The sequence below is a fragment of the Chelon labrosus genome (genome assembly GCF_963514085.1).
Source record: "Chelon labrosus genome assembly, chromosome: 9".
NCBI lineage: Eukaryota > Metazoa > Chordata > Actinopteri > Mugiliformes > Mugilidae > Chelon > Chelon labrosus.
Window position 1 is genome coordinate 22,816,858 of NC_140359.1, and position 23,737 is coordinate 22,840,594.

Here is a 23,737-nt window from a genome sequence, read left to right on the forward strand (position 1 = left end):
CAAGTCAAACTACTCTGGAGCTGGAGCTGCACTGGAAACATGTCAATACAAAAAACATCTCTCTTTTAATGGAAGAGTGGCAGCTACGTGGAAGAGAACAATATCAGGATGTAGACAAAAAAAATAAATTAAAAAAAGCCATTACCAATCTTGATGAGCTGCATCCACTGTACGCCCTTTGTTCCGATGGCCACCATGGAGAAGCCGATGGTGGCGCCAACAATGCAGTGAGTCCCAGAGATGGGCAGTTTGAGGAAGGAGGCGATTAGCTGCCAGACTGCCGACCCTGCGACCCAAACAGAAGCACAAATCTCAGAGCACTTTCACATTTAAATGACCTCTGTCACGCCGGAACAGAAGGAAGCACACTGGGTCATTTTACTGCACCGAAGGCTAAAAATATTCAAACTGGAATGACTAAAATGTGACATCTCGAGTGAGGATTTGAGAAACAAAAAGATCGCTTTGGGTTTGTTTATAGATGCTGGCACAAATGAAAGGGTATTTTAAGTATAATCTGAAAGCCACACACACATTATCCTGTCGCCGAAGACTAGAGGAAGGAATTAAAAACGTCCACGCAGTGTAAACATCAACACCATCCTTGGACCTGAAATTGATTTAAAGTACCTGCAGCGCATTTAAAGGAGAGCTACTGTTTTTTACAACCTGGACCTTATTTCTGGCATAAAATACAGTCGTTTACTCACCATTATAACTTTTGTGTAATTTGTATTCCTTCGGGAGATAATTAGATCAGCATATATCCATGTAGTGGGAGTGAGTGGGGCACCGAAATATTTTGTTATCGTACGCTAGTGCTATTCCCCGTTGAGTCAGGAGTTACTTCTCATCATCATCCGGGGTCTGTAGCTCAATCTACAGACCCCAGATGATGTCTTCTGACCTGGATGATGCCGTCTCTGAGTGCCGTGCCCACCCGCGACGGTCGACTTGTTTACCTGTAATATGGTTCGTCCACAACCTCAGAATTGGAAAAATATTCAGCCATGTTGCAAAAAAACTAGCAAATTTAAATAGCATAACAGCTAACTCCGGGGAATAGCACTAGCGTACAAAATATTGGTGAAATGAACGAGTTTAGGGGCAGATAATGCGTTATTTAGAGGCTGCGTCTCGGTGCCCCATTCACTCCCACTATATGGATATATGCAGATCTAAATATCTCCCGAAGGAATACAAATTACACAAAAGTTATACGGGCGAGTAAATGAGCGTATTTTACGCCAGAAATAAGGTTGTAAGAAACAGCAGATGTGGGATCATACTTCTTTGACAGGAGAATACGTCGACACGCACTGAAAAATGAATGTGTGGTCGGGCGCTGAGATAATTACACAGAGAATAATTTAATTTATTTATGAGTCCTTTAAGGGCTGTTCAAACACTTTCTTTCCACCGCAGGTAAACTCATTTTTTGCTATGCTGGAGGAAAAGAGCGTCACTATTAGGATTTGTAATTCTCAAACTCCAGTGCAACATAAAAAACTTCCGGTCACACTTGTAGTTTTTCAGCTTTTATCCAGTAACTTCTAACTCTGTGTAAACAATGAGCCAATGGCAGGTGTTTCCTGTTTGAGATAAATAAAATTGCTCAATGTTTCCCCAACATCACGGCGCCAAGCTGCCACACCTGAAATTTCTGCGACTCTGGAATCCCCCTGTGCGCAATACAGCCTCATTTATCGCCCCTTTCCCAGCAGTCTCTCCCGTCTATAAAATGGCATTGTCTCAGTGGGAGGCCCATTGTTTTCTGCTCTACAAACGTTCATTCACTGTGGATGTGTAAAGCTACTGTTGATACTCCACAATTCCTGCTGGTGCTTCACTGTAAATAAGAGGCCTTTTCTGTGAGTCAAATTGGGGAATATTTACAACGCCGCAAGGTTAGTTAACATAAAACCTTCATAAAAACTTTGCCGGGAAAATAACAAAAAAAAAAATTCTTTAAAAAGCAGTTCTGAAAACAACAACAGATGTTTTTTTTCAAATTCACAGCAATTACCAACTTTAACCAACTGCATGTCAAAAAAATAAAATAAAACCAAATACTGCTAGAGTTATGCACGATGGAGACACGCAAACAACAGATTAAGACGTGCAGAAGCTTTTAAAGTTTAATAAGAGTTCAAACTTCAAACCTCTTTTTATGGACTTAATTAAAGCCGTTTGCATCAGACACTGCATACATTTCACAACGCCACAGCAATCACACATGAGGATCGGTGCATGCTGCAAGTATTAGAGAATCCTGAGATGATTTTTCATTTATTTTTTAATTTTTTTGTCGTCTACCTTCAGGCTAAAGTTAAAGGTTTCCCAACGACTATCACCTTCTCCGTGTTAAAATTAAACATATTAAAATAAATACACAGTAATGCATGAGCAGTAATTGAAGTAATTTACACAGTAAAGACACATAATTTGCTGGATGCAGCTGCTAAATTTGTGAAGACACTTTGCTTTCTCATATATTATAACACTGTAAAAGTTATACTTTATAGTTTACTTTATACTGTTGGTCAGGGAAATTAAAATGCCCTTTAAAAGATGCCGTTATTGAACATTTTCTTAATTTAACCAGAGTTATTATACAAAATTATTCATTTACAAAGTACATATCGGGCTTAGGCACTAAAGGTCCAGCGAGAATGCTTTAAAAATTAATTAACAGCTTGTATTTATGACTTCTCGCATGCAAAGGACAGTAAACAAGAAAAAGCCTCTGCCTTTTCCTGTAATGCCAGAAGATGCTGGGATCAGCACTCTGTTGCAGGAATCCTTGTGACTAAATATAGTTCTTTATGACTCCGGCTATCCGCGATACCTGCCTGAGAGATAAGGATTTAATCATCTGGTGCTTAAAACATTGGAGACTGACGGATGTGCGTTTCTCAACAGATTCAAAAGTGATTTCTCCAACAGCATCAACAGCAGCGTGATACCCAGAGGGGAAAATATCACCGTTGAAACACTTCAGCGATACATTCATGAGCAGATGAGTCTATTTTTAGCCGTTAGTTTAAGCTGGAGCATGACAGAAAAATAGAGAAAATATGCCTAGCACTTAAAATAGTTCATTTAAAAGGATATAAAACAGAGAAATACAGCAATATGTATTTTTTTCAAGTTATTTTTCCGTCACTAATCAAGTAACTGTTTCAGATCCGGTGTAAATGACGGAGACAAGAAGGAGCAGTGGTTCTGCTGCTGTCTTATTTGTCACAAAGTCATTCTTTTTATTTATTCGGACATAGTTGACTTTCACTTCACGTTTCGAGACGTCACATGATCTAAGTTTGACTTTGGCATCACTGGGTCCCAGAAAAACTGAGCTTGTTCCGATCAGATCAACAGACGCAACCACTCGGCCCGACTTACCGACCATGGCGCTGACCTCTCCCGCCATGAGCACGGGCACCGTGTCGTTGTAGAGGGTGACGTCTATGATGCCCTTCCGGATCGTCTCCCCGACCTTGGCCCCGAGCAGCATCGAGCCCAGCGTCTCGAAGATGGACGCCAGGATGCAGGCCTGCTTCAGGGTGACCACGCCGGACCCCACCGCCGTGCCGAACGAGTTGGCCACATCGTTGGCTCCGACCGAAAACGCCAGGACGAAGGCAATGATGAAGCCAATAATCACCATCCACAGGTACGACTCCAGATCCATCTTGATGTGTTTTCAGTGGAAGCGAAATCCAAGCGGAGAAAAATAAAAATCTATCTTAAATATTCTACAAAAAAAAAAAATAGAAGTGCTTAGTGCTCTTTAAGTGGAGGACTTGGTAAGCCCGGTCCTTTTCTTCGTCCCCTGGTTTGTGAAGAGTTCGAGGGGAGAAGCACAGCTGCTAACTAAGCGTTTGGAGCTCAGTCCAAAGATTGGAGACTAGTGATGGTGGGAGCAGAGAGCATTCCATAGCTTAGTGTGAGGCAGCCTGTCTGCACCTTCTTTCACCTGCCGCAGAAAAGAGAGAGAGGAGACACGGAGACAGATTAGTGTCATAAGCCATGATTACTCTTTTGCCAAATGCAGCGAGGATCTGACAACACCTCCCCGTGACTTCCTCAGAAAACCTAAAACAAAAGGGGGAGGGACCAAGACAGAGGAGGAGGAGGAGGAGGAGGAAGACAAAAGCCAAAAACAGGAGGATTCGAGGCGGATGATGAGGATGCAGAACTGCCTTTTCTTTTGATGAAACAGGAGGAGCGCTTCAGCGGGGAGGACGTCTCAAATAGCCACAATAGCAAATCACAGCCTGCACTTCAAAGAAATCAAATCAGATGGTTCAGAGGGCTCGCTGTCAGCACCGACACTATAAAAAGACCTGAGTATCCAGAGTGGGATGTGAGCGGTGCTCCCAGCGCTACAGTAGACCCCGTAAACACCTTATTCCCACACAACAGGCCAGCTGATGTGTCCTGAACCTGCTTGTAGTTCACAATCCCATCATCTGTTATTTTAATCTGGCACAGTTACGCCTGCACTAATGCGTAATAGATAGAATAACTAAGAAATAATATTTCACACCATAGTAAAAGCCGTTTTATCAAGCTGATCTTACGAAAGGAGAAATTTGATGTTTGCATCTTTGATCTTTTGGTCTCAGCAGGACTGCAATGGTGCTCGCTGGGTGACAGTCTGGGATCTGTAACAAGCTTTGGTTGGAGTACAAGTTCAAACTAAATCAAAGGCTTTGGTGCAGCAGTACAAAAAAAAAAAAAAAAAAGGAAAAGGAAAACTACTCGGTGCATGGATTTAAGTTGAGACTGCAATGCAGTAAGACGCATCGGCAGCGATATCGAGGTGGGAACAAGTACAGGGAACTGCGCTTTGAAGGGTCAGCAACTAAAACTCATTCTTCCTCCTGCAGCTATTGTGCATATATTAAAGCCTACTCACATGTAAGGTGAAACTACGAGGCCAGCCTGACGGTAAGCATCATTTTCCCGTGCCTGGATGTTGGATTCAAAATCCTCTCACGTCTGTTCTGCACTGTAAAACTTCAAAAGCAGAGAAATGCATCTGCGCTCAACTTTAAATATTAATAGTTTATGATGGAGTTTCTAGTTGGAACAGGCTGCTTTACTGTGTCTACAGCTCGTTAACTTAGCTCCTACAGATGCCTGCTGCTCGCATTGGTTTAATTTCATTCTAATTTGAACTCACTGACAAAAACAGACTGTCCTTAAGGCTCTTTTAGAGTACTCTTTTAGAGCTACATGCGTAACGTACGCATGTAGCATACATAGCATGCGATGTGTTCCATCTTTATTGGTGCAAAACAATAAATTTGAAAATTGCGGCGATGGAGAAGCAGCCGGAAATACTAAAGCGGAAACACGCTACTAGTAAGTGGACCAATCACAGCTCCTGCTTTCTGCGATGCGTACTTACATTTCTGTGGAGGTGAACGTCAGCCAAAGTCTAAACCTCCCATCCATAATCAGAATAACCAGAACAAAAGTACAACCACCGATGCAAACGCCTGTGACACAGGAAAACACACACATATATATATATATATATATATATATATATATATATATTACCTAATCACCATGAAAACACTTGATCTGTGGGCGCAACGGAAACATCCTTTCTGCACAAACATCAAGAGATGCGACGAGTCCACGGCATCGACAGAAACATGGAGGTAGCAAAACAATGAGTGTCTGAAAAGAAGCCAGAATCGATGCGGGTAGAGCGGCTAAGTCATGGTCATCTTCTGCTGCTGAATGAATTCATTGTTGTTGTCAATGAAGTTGTTTGAAAAGGACTCTGACAAGGCGGTTCTCCCCACTGCAGTGCATCAAAAAATAATATATACAATCCGACTAATATATTGGTTCATGCAAACTTGTTCTCTGGTCAGATCGATTTCCAACAGGTTGATAAAATAATGCCAATGCAAACACAAAGTGACATTTGTAGATATCATCTTTAGCTACAGATGATAGGAACCAGCATTTGTTCATGTAATCTGTAGATAAAAGCATTAAAAAGAAAACCATGGACTGATTGATGAGTAAATGATTATTGGCAACACTTAAGTAACGTCTGTAGAGCTGTGGATATCAGTTGATCCAGTGCAGGGCTCTAACTGTGCACTTGTTGAGTTTATCTGTTCTGAAGTCCATCGCATCAGATCTGCTGGAACAACAAACCTCTCCCCGTGTCCCTGCTCCACCAGACTTACTCACATGACAACAATGACAACGCGTCTTAAAAAACAGACGACGAGGCCACCAACAATGAAGCCCCTGGTGGTCCTGGTGAAACCTCCACACCACAAATGACTGGGTCTGGGTTCTTTCTCCTCTTTTTCTCCCCCTTTTGTCTGCGCCACATAATCAAAGTCATTTCACAAGGGTTAATGGCAGCACATTTCCTTCTACGGTTAAGCCATTCGCTAATGGGGAGCATTAAATGTAAACAGCTCGAGGGCCGACCTAGCGCGTTCTCTCGGCAGGGACCGACTGTGCGCTCCTCATCGCGTGGGGGCAGGCAGCTCCTTTCAAAATAGCCTGCGGCCTCCTCCCGACCAAGAGCTCCATCTGGAACAGTTGAGGTCACGTACTGCTATCCTTTATCCTTTGTTGAACCACAACACGCACGTTAAAAAAAGATGGTCGTTTTTCTCTCGGATCGAGGTCTGAGCAAGACCTCCCTGAATCTGGACAGTGACGACGAAAAGTATAACGCGGCCGTCAACAGGTTTCCCCTCGCTGTAACTCCACAGATCTGTTTTTATATCGACGCTCGGGGGCTGCCACATCTCAAAAAGACTTGAGACTAAAAATGATTCCATGCTTTGCTGATCCTTGAAGGAATATTCTCTTTTACCTGCCTTTATCCTAGAGATCAGAGCACTGGATCAGTGTCAAATAGAGTCTTCAAACATCGAGATTTGAAACCCTTTTGTCCTTCAGGTTAACTGCTAAAAGGTTTGGCAAGTTAATCATTCATGACCACAAATAACAATTAAATCTGAGGTCGTTTCTTATTTAGTTGAGTGCTTCATGTCACCTTTAGTTTTCCCACTTTCATGAGAAAGGACGTCTGCACCATTATGCAGGAACCCAAAGCCTCTGTATATTCATTTGAATGTTTGCGCCAACACTTTTGAGAATTGCCCTGCAAACAACATCTTTTACGGTCAATGCATAGGCAGCGGGAGAGGTTGGAGGACTAACAGGGCACTGTGTAAATGTTTGATCCGGGGAACCACGGCGCCACAAGAGGACCACACCACACTCTCCACAGTCAAACACGAACCTCCACCGAGCAGAGGAGCTGGATAGTGAGGGGGACAAAGAAGACAGTGCATCCTCCAAGCGCGTGTCCAAGTGCGAGAGGACACGAGCGCCAGCCCTGTTTAATCAAGTCTTTAAATTTTCTAAACAGGGAAACTCGACGTGACAGCTGCACCGGACGCTCGGCGCATTCTGGACGCCTCGCCGTGCTGTGACACACCGACACCGGCTCACATGCCGCCACTCCCAGTCGTGCACATAAAAACTATTTTTTTCCGGAGCTAAAAATCGAACTGTAGAGTAACGGCGGCCTGGGCATCTGTTATACTGACTGCAGGAGGTGGTCGAACACATGCGGTGAAATCTAGACTGAGTGCCGGACGACACAGAGCTCAATAAGACATCAATATGTGACACACATGTCAACATTCAGCCTAAAGAAATGTGCCTGTTGAAGTGGTTCACTACTAAAGCCGTTCAATTTTCTGATAGAATATGTTCAGTGACTGACAGTTTAACCACCATGACATGTTAAAGAGGAACGACTGTTTTTTTTACCTGGACCTTATTTCTAGCATAAAATACGGTCGTTTACTCACCCATATAACTTTTATGTAATTTGTAGTGGTTCTGGAAATAATTAGTTCTACATATATCCATATAGTGGGAGTGACTGGGGCACCGAAACGCAGCCTCTAAATAACGCATTATCTGCCGCGAAACTTGTTAATTTCACCAGTATTTTGTTAGCGTACACTAGTGCGATTCCCCGTTGAGTTCGGAGTTGAAAATGAACGAGTTTCACGGCAGATAATCCGTTATTTAGAGGCTGCGTTTCGGTGCCCCAGTCACTCCCACTATATGCATCTAATTATCTCCCGAACGACTACAAATTAAACAAAAGTTATATGGGTGAGTAAACGATCGTATTTTATGCCAGAAATAAGGTCCAGGTTGTAAAAAGCAGTAGTTCCCCTTTAATAACATGAAACTGGCTGGTTAAATCATCAATACAAAAGTTGTACTGCACTAGAATATATGTGGTTCTTCTGATTTATAAAAAAAAAATGAAGGAAGGAAGAAGTTAACTACAAATTCCACAGTGCATTAAATTAACTTACTGCCTGCAGGCAAATTTGTTCCTGCACTGATCCCATGTTTACTATTTAGCAGCAACATCATCAGTGCAGCGTAGGGCCCGTGTGACCAGCTCCACTTCCTACCTAATCCAGTGCTTCTGCAAATGGGATGGCAGAGTTATTCTAAATATCGAGGCCACAGTTAAATGCAGAAACAGATAAAGGCAGCTGCTGGCCGTGGCGGAGTTTAAACCCATGAGCAACACATGTTTAAATATTCTATTGAGACTGCAAATGTTTAATAAATGCCAAATTCTTCACCTTCTTCTTAGTCATCTACAAATAAAGCGCGGCCACGGGGTGGGTCGCAAGCGATTTCCACGCTTCCAAAACAAATGCCTGTGCTCTGAACATCAGGTTATCTCAATTATCTGTGAGATTTGTAAAAGCGCGAAAGTCTGAACGTGGAAAATGCAGTCCCATATGCAGAGGTATACTGTGTGACCTTATGACCTTGAACACAAGTCAGCAGTCCTGCCGTGACTTGCATTATACACATACAGAGAACAGATTCAGAATCAGATACACGAGGTTATTCAAGCTAAACCGAGCTCATATCAAGCAGATTTCTTGCAGGCTGCACGGCTTCAGCATGAATCCTCGCCGCCTTCGCTTGAAAAGCTAAACCTTAAAACATATCTTCTTTCTCCACATCCTGTACACTCCTTCTGAAATTCATCAGCAATCTACTCGCAATGAATATTTCAGCCACGATACAATCTTCTGAAAGTAGCATGAAATGGAGCCAGGGAGGCAGCAGCGGCAGCATAATGCGCATTCACTGGCCGGTGATCGTAATTGTTTTGTTCTACCTGGTAAGAATGCGCCGCGCCATAATGTCTCTGTTTTGGGATGCAGAACAAATAGAGAGGGGATGGAACGGCAGTGTGCTGAATTTAATTTGAATACTGGCGGCAATGGAAGGAATAAGTAATAGGTCTGTTCAAGTACATAATTCAGCAGAGATGTGTGATAACGTGCACACAGTCATAGTACTAAGAGCAATGGAGTGTGACTTGATTACTTGGGGAAACTATTCGTTATCATTTTGATTGGGTAAACTGGGTAAAGAAATGTAATAGTTTATTTTATTTTATTTTTTTCTAGCACAGTGAAATAAACAGTGACTTTGGTTTTCCTGTTCAAATGAGACTTCTAGTCTGGAGGGTTCTGGATCATTAACTTATCACTATTGTCAAGCAAGAACGTCAACAGATCTGGCCTGCTTCAGGCTACTTCGTGCAACATCGCGGTTTTCCGTTTCATCTCAGGTGAATCTTTTCTATCCGAGTTAAAAAAAAAACTGTCTCAGTTCGCTGTCCAAGGTGCTGAACGTGAGACCACCAGCGACGTCTGAGGCGAGTGCCACCGTTCTCACTTTAGCACGCGTCACGGCGGCGAGAAGAACATCCAAGAACATTTCAACAATGGACAAGTGCATGGATTTTGGAGTAACTTCAGACATTTATGTGCAGCTTATAACGATCTTGCGTTGCGAAAATGATGTTCAGTTCAAATTCTTGTATCGGAAATATCATAAATTCCAAGTTTGCTTCCGCTAATCAACTGTTTGATACGTGTATAATTTCTCTGTATTTGCAAAATACAGACTTTACAATGGCTCTATAGTTGCAGTTAAATGTCCACAGATTGTTTTTGAGCAAGACACTTATTGGTTCCCAATGAGAAGGGGAATCGACAGTGTTGATAGTGGCCAAGAAAACCAGCCAAAATAAAAATATTTACACTGTCAAGTGTCACGCTCTTGAGGATTACTTCTCACATGTCTAGTCTTTTGGTTGTCAGGTAACAAAGGTACGCATAATAAGAGCACTGACACGCACAAATACACAACATAGGCAACTAAGACTTAATTGGGTCTTCATTTGAAGACATTTGAAGCTGCATTTTTGCAGCAAAGCCACCTAATCCCAGTCTGGTTCATTTCCTTTTAGCTCTGCTTTTGGTCTCTACCAGTTCCTTATCTTTATCTTCTAAATGCTCCACGGTCTTCACCAGCTAATGCCAAATTTAGTCGAATTATTTGCACACATGTGGCTAACTCGTATTATATAAAAACAAGTAAAACGCTTGCTTATAAGCTACAGAAAACTGTCCTGCTACATCACAGCCCGAGTATTTAGACCGTTACAGCTTCAGTCCCTGGTGGCTTGCGTTGTGTGCCATGAACTGCAAAGAAAAACCTGCGCGCACACTACTTACTGCGATTACTTCTCTAACTGTTTGCCGTCGCTGCTGTGCACTGCTCATTAATCTGCCCGAGATGCCACTGCACCACAGCCACAGCTGGTGCAAAACACGGTGTCACGAGTCTACACTGGCACGCAGCTGCACTATCCACGCACTGATCCAAACCCCCCCCCCTGCTCCCAGCAACTAACCCTTCCTGCCTAAGCGCTAGCTGAAAAGAGCAGAGCTAGGACATACGGTACACACAGTGTCAGATGATGACTCACGGCAGCTTCCTACCCGTGCCCGGCCAATTGTTACACCTGAAGCATACGCAACTGCAGTCTGTGCCACCAAGGACACAGGATGCTCACATCTACTGAGGCTCACAGAGAGAGAGAGAAATGGTTAAGACAAAGCAAGTAGAGAAGCCTTAAAGCCCGGAAATCAACTCCACTCACCTTCAAGTCCCCTCACATCAGTAGAAGGTGGGAAAGTGGTGGAGATGAATGAATGTCAAAGACAAAATGACAGTATTGGGGAGAAACCCGGGCAGAAGGAAATGGCACGCTGAGAAAAATAAATAAATAAATAAATAAACGGGCCGACGGGGCTGAGCTTGTGATTGATGGAAAATGAAATTATGAGGAGAGAGGGCAAGAGAGTAACTGGATGACAGGAGGAGAGGAGAAGTGAAGGGAAGGAGCAAAATAGGCTTAGTGGGAAATCAGCAGGTTGTGGTGGTGTTGCAGGAGAGAGAGAGAGAGAGAGAGAGAGAAAGATAGAGAGCAGGCAGCCGAGTCTAGACTGCCTCTTAAAGGAATGCATCTGCATTCACGGCGCACGCCAGCCAATGACAAACGTCGGAGAAGCCGAGGCGCAGCGCTTAATGGCTGCCTGCGTGGAGGGAGGACGGATGGATGGAGGGGAGGCAGCCAATGACGGCAAAAGAGGAGGAGGAGGAGGAGGAGGAGGAGGAGGAGGAGGAGGAGGGGATGAGCAGGAGAGGAGATGAACCTGCGTGGATGTATTTTTCAGCCGGAGAAAGTCGAGTGCGTACAGCTCAAGGGCGTCCAGCGCCCCCTTTCCTCTCCGCCACTCTGGTCAAGTGGCAGATGAGGTTCACGCGAGCACCGACGACCACGAGGAAAGCGGCGGTGCGGCAAGCCGTGCCGAGGGAACGGGCTCTGGATTTCACAGTCGTCTGTGTGACGCTCGTTACTGCGGAGGATTCAGTGTGATGAAACGAACCACGAGAACACAAACCGTCTCAGCGTCGTTACTAGGACACGATCCGTCCATCACTTTCTCTGCCACAATTGTCCCTTTCAAAGACGTGCTGAACAGTATGTCTTTATGTCACTTTGCTTCGGCGGGCACAGACAGGGGCTCCCGTCCGTCAACACAATAAAGAGTGTGGAAAAGAGTTGCTGCAGGCGAAAGAATACCAAAAAAACAAAAAACAAACATGTCTCTTCAGCAGTATTTTAACACTTCAATGATAATGCTACAGGAAGGGCAAGAAAAATCCTAAACAGCTGCCTTAGAACTACCAGCACAATCCTCTAGGATTTTAAAAAAGGATATTGCATCGTCACAAATGTTTTTCAAACTCTCACCCAAGAACTCCTCCTACCACAACCTCCACTCAAATCTTTGCAACACTTTAGTCATACACTTAAAAACAGTCATTTACTCACAAAACACCACTGACGCCAAGACACAGTCTCTTGCGGCTGGTGCAGTTCAGGTCCTGTTCCCTTTGTTATCGCACACCGTGCAAAGACCAGAAAAGTGGTGGCAAATTAATGTGTCCGGCACTATTCAAAGGGTCTGATCCTGTGTTTTGAGCTCCCGTGGCTTCCTCTTCTATCGCCTCTCGCTCATTCTTTCCCTTTCTGTCCCCCAACTGGCCCTGCCTGCTAAAAGCCTATCTGCGTCAGCTGCACCTGCTGCCTCTGACTCTGTGCTACGCAGCGGGGAGCACTGTCTCCTAGAACCCAAACAGACAGACACACACACACGCACACAAACACCGTACAGCGCTATGACCAGTCGGCCTCCACGGACAGGAGGGGGGTCGCTTAAGAATGACAACAACGATGCATGAAGCTCTCAACACCATCTTCAAAGAGTCTTGACACATTCTTCCATAAATCATTTCACTCTTTGCATACATTGTGAAGAAGTAGTTAACTCTTAGCCTGACGTAACCAGGCTTCATTTTTTTCATCTGGTAATACTCCATTAGGAATTCATTATGGGACAGAGCCACTTTGTAGCAAAGAAAATCAACTCCACTGCGCTCAGATGACGTGTATGACTCATAGACTGTATAAATATGGACGGCAGAACTGCCCCTCTAAAGTGAAGCCAAAGCCAGTAGAGCTCCCCCTGGTGGCTGGCTGCAGTATAGGTCATAAGCTCCGCCTCCTCCATGTTAGTGGATGGGACTTGGGCCGAACTAGAACACTAAAATACACATCACATATTATTTTTTGGGTTTTTTTCAAGAATGGTTTCTGTCATTTTTGGTAGTTAATATAAAAATGATTCATGTTCAAGTGTCAATTTTTTGGATAATTTTCGTTTTAGCTTGTTATCTGACGTTGTAATAACAGGATGTGACATAATGGCGACCACCAGTTGCCCTGGTGGTTGCCATCTCCGCGTGGCTCCACCTTCGGACCGTACTGCGCAGACTCTGGCTCCAAAGTCGCAAGATTGGCGATGGCCATATCCCCAGGAAACTACCGTCAGTTTGGCCAATGCAAGGATGTGGGGACACGTAGTCCATATTTATATACAGTCTATGCCATGACTACATTGCTGTTACTTTTCTGTGCATCACCATCGCATAAAGCCTGCCCAAACAATTTGATTGGCTAGGAAGATGTTTTGTCAGAGCATAATCAGTTCCCAAAGGATCGACTCTAGACCTACTTTCCCGCTGTGGGAGGGGTTAGTTGGGCTAGCTTCAAGGCTAGGTAACTCTAGCAAATCTTAAGATTGAATTGGTCAGAAATACATTATAGTATAGTTTTGGCAAATGTAATTTAAGGTCTTAAAGGCGCATTTATGAAATACTGGATAAAAATAATACATTATATCTGTATACGGTATTTGTTGTAAACTACTTCTTTCACTAGGATACCCACATTTTAAATGATGAAATAGACCAGTGCATGCATTTAGTGTCATTGCCACCGTGTCATCATGAACCAAGAAGATGATAAAGTCAATACTTATAATTTTAAAATGTTGCATTCCTCTGGCTAACCACAGCATTCCTCTTCACTGTCATATCCTCAGGCTTAGGTTACCCACAATGCAACTTGACCAGCACAGACATTTGAGCAGAGATAAGAAGCCACATCTGGAGTCTCAAAAAGCTTTTCCCAGGTGTTTGCTCATACTCCAGCACACGAGCATGTCGTTATTTTCCTAAGCTACTCAACTAAATTAATATTCAGTTACTGAACACAATATTTACAGATTAAATACTTCTTATAAACCCTGTTACATTAGTATTTACCGTCTATAATTTAAAATGTTGGACACTTAATCATCCAGTCCTTCTGTGAACTTGGACAGCAAGCTATTATCCGCAGTCCAGTGTCACAGGGTGACGAAAGCATAAATGACAGCCTCACACTCAATAAATATCCCAGCCTTTAGCAACACTAAACCGAGCTTTGGTACAACAGCAAACAATTGAGCCTCCCTGTGGCTTTCATAAGTTGTGTAAGCCTTATGTTCAAATACTCTTTTAAGGTCAGCTCTCTCTGGTTTCAGCGGAGACTGTGCACGAGTTTGACTCCCTCACCCTGAAATGGCAAAGTGTCTGAGGCGACTCCTCCCAACGCTAGTGTCAGTACGACTGTTTAAAATAACACACAGACGCGCTCCACTGTCCCTTCGCTGTTTGTGCTCGAGGTGGTCCAAAAAAGGAAACTGATTTAGATCAATACATGGCAAGTAATAAAGGACATGCACTGGCTGGATCCATTTTGTTTCAGAGTCAGCTGAGCACACACAAAGACACACACAGATGAATAAAAATACACTAAGGCTAAAATAGCAGTGACACAAAGAGCGGAGTGGTCAGAATAATGCTTTAAGGCTAGCAGAAACTATTAGTCACCTCTGAGAATAACCCATGCTCACAACAGGGGTCTTAATAGACCAGTAGAAATGTGCCACAAGACTAATATGGAACCAGCTAGTTTATTATCAACAGTCAGGGGCCCAGCTTTGTTGGCCAGGCTTCACATCATATGACTGACACAATTAGGGTTGCAACCTACCGACCAACTGTGGCTTTTTCTGGTGGCGGTCCGGCTTTTTTTCCCTCTGTTTCTGCCATCTGCGTCCATGTTCCTGAGTGTAGGAGTCATCTTACCCTTGACCCTCTCTCTGTTTTCCTCCCCTCGCTCACCCTCCCCTCCCCTCCCCTCCCACACTCAGCTCTGGCCGGACAGCTCCAGTTCTCTTCCGCGAATCAGCATAGGTACCAAAGAGCAAAGCGAGCGTCCCCTTAACCCCTCCGTCCTTCGTCTTCTTTCCTCCTCTGTCCACCCCTCCCACCCCCAATCTCTCCCGCCCCCGCCCCCACCCCCCCAAGTCGCTTAGGTGTGGATACATAGAAAAGCATGTGCACTGCCAGGACCGCCAACCTTCCTACCTCTTTCTCGACAGCCGAGACTGGTAATCTACAGTTGGCATGCTGCGTGGTATTAAACTGTGTTACTGGGACAAAGTGGGTCCCGGTATTAGTGAGTACTGAAAATGCAGTGGAAGAAAAAGAAAGGGGGTGAGATCTGTTGAGAAAAGGAGATGTGTTCAGAGTGAGGGTCTCAAAATGGCACTTCTGAAAATGCTAACATGTGACGGATGGCAGTAACTTATTTTGTGGAAACACTGAAAAGCTTCTAAATCAAGAGTACTGATTAAGTTGTTTTATTTTGCTGCTAATTAAGAACAGATTCATCCCTTCATGCTTTATTGTCCTGCACAAAAGGTTTAATGTGACAGTTTAACCAAATAAAAACACAAAACAAGTAATCTAAATCAATTGCAACTGGCTCAAGTCACTGAAAAGTCTAAGCCGGCGATTCACGTGTTAATATTTTCGTAGTGTTTTGGAAGAGCGAGCCGTCTGGGAAAGTTCTACATGGTGCTAGTGTCCTGCCTGCGGACCAGCGTGTGGTAAAAGGTTAAAGAAGTACACTATTGGACACATAAACAGAGTTTAAAGTGTCTGCGTGGATACAGTAACTACGGCGTGATGGAAACGCGTGACCTGGGACGGCTTCATCCGCCACATGGCGTTAAAAGATGGGTAGAAAAGGGAGTGAAAGAGAGGCAGAGGCAGAGAGGGGAAAAAGAGAATGAGAGTGAACGCCCCCTCCTAAGCTGGATCTAGTGGCCTGTGACCTCCTGCTCTTAATCCTGGCTTCCAGCACATGACCCAGCTAACAGTATTATGGAGTGCTTTGATTAGACCTGCTGCTGTGCGCACGTAGTGGGAGACGTGGTGGTGGAGGGGGGACACGGGGTCCTGTGCTCCGCCACCACTTTGCAGGAATGCCAGGCCTCTGCACAGACACACACACACATGCACACGTCATTACGCGTTTAACCTAAACGCCTGCACACACATAGCACAAGAAAAGACACGAGGCCTGCCGGATTAGGTCCACAAGTCAGTGAGTCAGCGGATTACCCCGGCGCTGTTATTCTAGGTGAAACCCAAGATAAATGTGAACGAAATGCGCTGCGAGCTTTAGGCCGGTGGGCCGCGGCTGAAAGAGTGGCACTTGGAGCGGTCACAACAGGGAGGGGAATCTCACATGACGACCTCAGCAAAGGGCCTTTAATTGCATCAAGGAGTCTCGAACTGGATGCGTTTATTTTTAAGTTAAACAATCTTAAGATTGAAAATTTCAAGTTTGCAACTGAGAAAGAATAGAACTAGGAACTGGAATTAAATGATTTAAAGTATTGAGTTCTTGTAAGATTCAATATCAAGCTGATTTTTATGCCTCTGACGATGCTGTGTTGCACAACTGCTGATATTTTGGAGCAAAAACTCTGTTCCACTCCCAAAATGTTGACAAAGATACAAACTGAACAGTCCAGGGGCTTCAGACGGTGACCAAAATGCGTGCACCAACCAAATCTTGAATCCGGAACAGTCGACAATACGACACATATTGCCTGGCAGGAGGTCCACGCTGCTACTACAGCTGAAGAATGAACGGCTTAATCTTAAAATTACACAGTAAACATGGTGTGACCAGTGTTATCTGTCACATGTTTGCAGGTTGCATTGAACATTTACAGCACAAGGCGCTCACTCAGACTGTACTTTTCGACTTTAAGGAGTGGTGTTCATTATGCATTCGTGAGCCAACTTCGTAAATCAGGTTCCACCCAGGCACCTTGCAGTTCTGCCTTACTAATACTTGCAATCAAAGCTGATAAACACAGGATATTCTGAATAGATTCTTTCCGTCTGCATTATAACACCACCTCACAGTCATTACAATATTTTAACACAGCTGCCGTACCGACTCCAGGGAGAGATATTTTCGGCATCCTTTGAGGCTGTGTGGCATGTGCTACTTTCTTTGTGTCTGAACGCTGTCGCAGCATGCTCTATGCTGAAGGAAAGCCATTGCGACAAGTGGCCTGCTGGTGTTCCGGTGACGGAGGGTATGACGGGGAGGAGGGGAGGTTCTGCCCGGGTCACTTCTAATCCTTTTGGATCATTTCAATCATTTCTTCGAGACTTTTCCACCCAATTGCCTCAAGTCACAACATCGTCTTGCCAGGAGGGGGCACAATGAGGCTCAAGCCCCCCGCTTGTTTTTCTTGGCTGCCACTAGAATTTAATAAGTATTTCCATTGCTATAAATGCCATTTGAAGTCTAAACACTCGGCAGTTACTGCTGTCGCTTTCAGTCTGTGTTACTTCACCTCTTGGAAACTGTAGGCTGCAGTTGTTTTTATTAGGATCTTGCTGAGATAGCTGCCGATAGCTACTGAAGTCATCTGCCTTACTTTTTCCCCTGACATGGCTCTTGCGGCTGCATAAAACACGACTCCAGTATAGCATAATTAAAAGTGAAGAGATCACTGTGTGTCTCCATGTAGATGCATCCCCCTATTTGAGGTTTCAGTTTGTTTCTTTGCTGCCATAAGGAGCTATATAAATCTACACAGGAAGAAACAGTTAATTGTTTTAGACTGTGGTAACAAATCAGTGGGTTTAGCATAAGCCTTGACGTTTATGACGAGCCAGACTTTGGTAAATGTATTTGTTGCTGAGGATCTCACTTTGTTTAGTTCCAAAGTAAAACGTCCCATGTTTCTGTACACATAACAAACTGATGTTGCACGTTTATAGCAACGGTACACGAGCAACATAACTGGCATCAGGCAATAATATATATTCACATATTATTAAGATCTTTACAAATTTACCCATTAAAGAAAGTATCCCACCAATTATCAGAAAAATAACAGTCCAATCTGAATAATAATAATAAAACAAATGTTGTTTAACTGCCTCAATTTAAACAGACAGGGGTGTTGCAAATATGAGAAAATATTTGCATCTAATAACATCAGAAACATGGAGGCAGCAACACAACAAGATCAGCAAAGTCTTTCGGATGTCTGTACTTGCACATTATGCTGCTCACTTGTGCCTTAAATTGCTCCCCGGGGACAAATAAAGCTTTATGAATCTGAATGCAGTCAGTGTTGTCAATAAAGCTGTGGAAAACAATTCTTCTTCTTCTGTTATATTTGTAGCAGATTTAACACTCATAAGTGAACAAAAAATACTTCTATTCTGGCTGCTGTGTTGTGGCATGTAAAGGCAAATATGTCATGGGGTCGTTTTTATTGACTTTGAAGAAATTTGATCCGCGTAAACCTAGCTTGCGGACTGCTACGCATGTTAGCTGTTTAAGCTAACGCCTCGCATTCTCACACGACGGACTACCTCAACCTAAACTAAGATGATGTTAAATCTAAAATCTATAATTAAATTACAGATTCAGAAGAATTAAATTCTTTGAAACTGTTGTTTCAGTGTAAAAATAATTAATAGTGCTGTATCAAATGTTTTGAATGCCTCAAACAAGTGTTTATGTGCTAAGATTATGTTGACAGGTTTGTTGACTACAGTTCAGACTGAAGCCGGTGTAAGCCAGTATTACTGAGGTCACAGGGGGTCTCTTAGTGTAGAGCCACGGCAGAGCTGGAATGTGTGAAACATTATGAAGATGTCATCACCTGTTCAGTACAGGGAACCCTGGAGATTTTCAAAGATATTTAATCCCCGTCTGGTTCACTGGGCCGACGTTGCCCCAGAACAGCATCTCTGCTCAAGGACAGGTCCTGCTTATTCCGTGCATGCACCACTTTCTGTGTTTTCCCTCGGGTCTCTTGTAGTACTGAAGTATTTTTGGTGCCAGTGTGCTTTCCAGGCTCTGTTCCAAACTGCTTCTCATTTCTAGCATAGATCTAAAAGGGACCAATTATACAATTTGCCGTGATTAAAAACCGGGGCGATGAGACCTGTATTAGACCACTAATCACACCCACCACTCACAGCCTGAATACCCAGATCAATTATTCTGTAAAATGGGAAAAAAAAAAAAAAAAAAAGGTTAGCTAATCTCAGCATGTAGAGCTTAATAATATGATTCAGTGTGATCGTCATGTGATCGCAACACTATCCTCAAAACTGCACTGCTGCATCTCAAGCAGGTGAAATGAAGGACGGTGTTCACGACATGCGTCAAGTCACGCAGAGTACGGTTTTAACAGTGGTGGATAAAAATACTGTGTTGCAAACCAGTGCAGTGAGTAGCTGAGATGTTAACACAATAATAACATCGGTGGCTAAACAACCAGTTTTTCAAACAAGAGTCTGAAATAAGGAATGAAACCAATATCAGTGTCGTCAGTGCTACTGAAAACCACCTTGGTCATCTTCACTCCCCTCCTCAAAAGCCTAAAACTAATAAAAATTTTACTTTTTAAAACCCGATGTTTGTGCTCTTGATTTTCAGACCATGGAGATTTACAATTATTTAAAGAGAGTTGGTCTAATCCTGAAGGAAACGACTCCAGACGTAACGTTAACTAGCTAACTAGCTATAAGCGCTAGCTAGCAAAGTTAGATTGAGAGTCAACTGTTAACTCTAGATTAGATTTATTCATTGATACTTTATTTAATCTTGCATACATTTGCCCATAGAATGCCATGTCTCAAAAGCATTTAGTTTTGTATTCATTTATACGAACTCCACAGACTGCTGCTATTTGTGGCTAAATCCAATATCCGCGTTATTACGGTAATTTTAAAAAAAAACGCGCACATCTCATTCTATGGGCCATACACTGTATAAATAGTTTTTAATAGCTGGGATATCATCATAACACACACACACAAAAACTCCAAATTTTGTGGGAAACACTGGAATGAATTCAGTGTTGTTAATAAAAACTTAGGGGAATATTTAAACATTTATGAAAGCCGATTCTTCTTCTTCTTCCATTTTATTGCAGGCAGAACTACTTTGTGCATGTCAAACAAATCATATTGAGACTAATGTCTTAGGGAATGCAGCCCGTGACTGTTGTAACCTGGGTTACGAAACTACCACCACAGTTGGATTTTTGAATGGCCTGTCATGTTAACAGCCAAGTCAGAAGCGCATTAATCAACTAATATTTTGACATGCTTTTCTTTTCAGTGTGTCCCGTGAAAAATGTGCAGACGCCTTCACGTGAGCGATAGGATAGCTGTGCAGCGACAACGTGACATACCTTCATCTCACTATTATCTTAAGCCGAATCATTTACCCTCAGTTAGCCAGCATGCCATTGTTCCACCTAGTTTATCCACAACAAACAAGGTGGCCTCGGGACAGATACCCCTGGACAGTTCCTGACAACTGCCCCCACTGCTTTCCGAGGTGTCACATATCCAGCACTCGCTCTTGTTGCTAAAGGCAGCAGAGAGGAGGAATGATTTGGCTAGAAATAGCAGTGTCACATGAGTGTTCGCAGTGACCAGTCAGCAAGCTGCTCATCCTTACATGGAGCACTGCCCCATCCGCGCAGTCAAATGCATATAGGCGGTAACATTATCGACACAGCAGGTCGGTCACTCGTATCCGAAACTGGGCTCAATACAATTCAGAGTAAGACAGAGAGAGAGAGAGATGGAGAGAGAGGACACGTGAGGGCACACCTGTTCAAAAATCAAATCCATTCGGCAATATTAGTTTCTAAAAATAAAGATTTTTTTTTAATCCATTTCATTCAGCACTCACTCAGTACATTGGCACAGTTTTGCCAATGATTGAATGAATGGAAAAGAAGCTTGCAGCTTTTTTGGTGACATGGGAACATGATTTGTGTCCAACATGCACAAATATAGCAATATTTATCTTTGACAGAAAACCCATATCCCAGGAATAGCCTTTCTCATGCTTCTCTCACATCTTTCCTTTACTGTCCACAACATCTTCCAGAACGTCAAACTGACCCTAAGCAGTTTAGTGGCAAGATAATGACTCATTAAAGTCAACCCAAAAAAAAAAAGTGCACGCGTGAACAGAACAGGAAAATAACATCCATTCTCCTTTCCATAAATAAAACCACAACGCCTCACAGTAAAGCACTAAGCCCGTCATTAGCATAGTTAACACCAGGCCAGCACCCAAACAAGAGGCGCTCTGTGTGACAGCGCTTTGATACAGACCCTGCCGCTCACAGAAGGCCACCAGAAAGACTACAAAACGGCTCTCATGGCCCAGAGTGGAGTGCGCAAAACGGGGCCAAAAAACACACAACAGGTCAGGGGAAAGCGACGCAGCTAGCGATAATTGTTCCATTGTAAGGCCGGCGTGGTTTCCCCTTTTCATGGGAAGCATCCTAGAGGTTGAGGTCTTTGAGGAGGTAATAACTCCACAATTTTAAATGAGGGTCTCTTGCAAAGCAAACCGAGACAGGAACACTAACAGGAAGCCTATGGCTGCCAGCGTGACTAAATAACTGAGGTGGAGCTGGCTGTAAATGATATTTGTCAAAAAGGGGAGAAGAAACCTACAAAAATACCACAATCATCCTGAGAAAGAATCTCCGCATTTCGAGCTATTAGGGCTCACTTATGGGTCGGAGAAGAATGCAGACCTACGTGATAGCGGTAACAGGGAGATAGACGAGCATTATGGTATGGCAACATTTTTTAGTCATTTGTGAGCTCGGAGCTAAGAGAGAAGAATCCTAAAAACCAGCTGCATACATATTCATGTGTACAAGCCACAAATGTCTAAGTGAATAAATGCAGCCTCGAGTAATTTTGCGTCCGGGCAACTTAGATCTGGTTAAACGCTGAGGAAAAACTGAACCAGTGGTTGTAAAGTTGTCTAAGAGCTGAAATGGAAATGATTATTTTCCCATGCTTTTAACGATACCCTGACCCTGAAGCACTGCTTAACTTAAAATGATCAAAAAAATGGCTATTCTCAAGTGGGTTCCATTTGTTTCCGGCTTCTTTCTCCGTTAATGATAGATGGATGGCAGCTTTCTCAACACTCGCATGCCCCGACCTTTCCCGCTTTCTTCTGTCCAGTGTGCTTGTTTTGACCTTTGTTAATAAAAAATGAAAAGGGACGTTATCAGTCCCACACAATCAAACCCGATTTCCAGCAATAACGTGGTTTAAGCAACGCTGTTGGAAGCAGACGTGAAGCAGACACACACACACACACACAGAGCTAGAAGATTCACACTCTGTGCTATCATGTGATGTTGCCATGGCGAAGGAGGGCTCAGACATAACAGGGTGATTGTGCTCTGAGGGCGAGGTGGGCTGATCAGAGAGACAGACTGTTCTCTGACTGTGACACTGCCAGCCTCGGTGCCAACTGCCCTTCCGCCCACAGAGATACAGACACACCCACTGGCAGAAGGGCCGGCCTGCAAGGGGCCCTACCATCATGGAAACCAGAACAGGCTCCAGCAATTTTCGCATACATTCGTTTTTATTCTTGCCTATGTCGGCGCCTACAAGGTCGGGTCCGTTTCTATGCAGTGAAATTAGTCTCAAAATGGTTCAAAATGCATGTTCCATTATGCACAAGTGGAACGCGAGATTCACAAATGCGATTTGTGTGGTCACAAATGTGTATTTAAATTCACGCACAGGCTACAGAGCAATTTGAACCTAAATGCACACATAGCAGTCTGAATAATTCACAAACCTGAACATTCAACTTCGCAAACGTCAAGTGTGCACATACGTATTGGCAGATACGCACAGATCAGGTTACGCATGCATGCAGAGTTCTGAGACTGTTCTCACGCTGCTCAGATCCATAAATGCATGGAGCGTTTAAGCGTCACCGGGAAACTGGGGAAATCTAGTGTTGAGTGGAGTGAGACATACCGCTCCTGCAGGGAAAATACATCTTTACTAATATAACTTGTCAGTTCTCGTTTAGTACAGACACTGAACTCAACAGAGTGCCATGTAGAGATGAATATATCTGCTAGGGGGATGGACTTATTCTGCTGGGTCAAATACACTGATGTCCTGACGGGACCTCAGATTTGTTTGTCTGATGTGAGTATGCCTCTAAACCAATTTTATTTGCAAGTAATGCAGACTAACGCTTTGTCATAAGCACCACGATGATGCCATAGATGGATGACTTTGTTAGAAAATATGAATTAACTTCAAGAGTGAAATAAAAAGTGCCTCCTGTACTTGACAGTCTACTATGCTGGAAAATCTGTACCTACCTCAAGACAATAGAAAATTGTTACAGTAAGAAATCTGTCAGCTTTTATGTTATATTGTAGAACAGCAGCTAAAAACTATGTTCAATATAAGTTAATCTTTATTATAATGCTTTGATCAGTGCAGTATGTTGGGGAATACTACCAATTGCTGTTAGCTGAAGAAACTGCAGTGCAAAGTTTGTTAATTAGTTGACTGACAGAACTGATCAGAAAAATAACTGATCACTCAAGTCACTTCTGAAGGAAAAATTCCAAACATTCATTGGTAACTTTGAATACCTTTTGGCTTTTGAAGGTCA

General features: G+C 43.4%; 1 protein-coding gene across 2 annotated transcripts in view; it reads right to left on the reverse strand.

Moving 5' to 3' along the window:
- slc20a2 (solute carrier family 20 member 2) overlaps positions 1–23,737 on the reverse strand; it is a 42,299-nt gene that overhangs the window by 14,100 nt on the left and 4,462 nt on the right. For both annotated transcript variants that reach the window (XM_084551532.1, XM_084551533.1), the window contains exons 2-3: positions 3,403–3,976; positions 146–286 (exon numbers count right to left, since the gene is read on the reverse strand). In XM_084551532.1, the coding sequence (XP_084407658.1) occupies positions 146–286; positions 3,403–3,691 (430 nt within the window). In that variant the 5' untranslated portion in view covers positions 3,692–3,976. The remainder of the gene's footprint in view (positions 1–145; positions 287–3,402; positions 3,977–23,737) is intronic.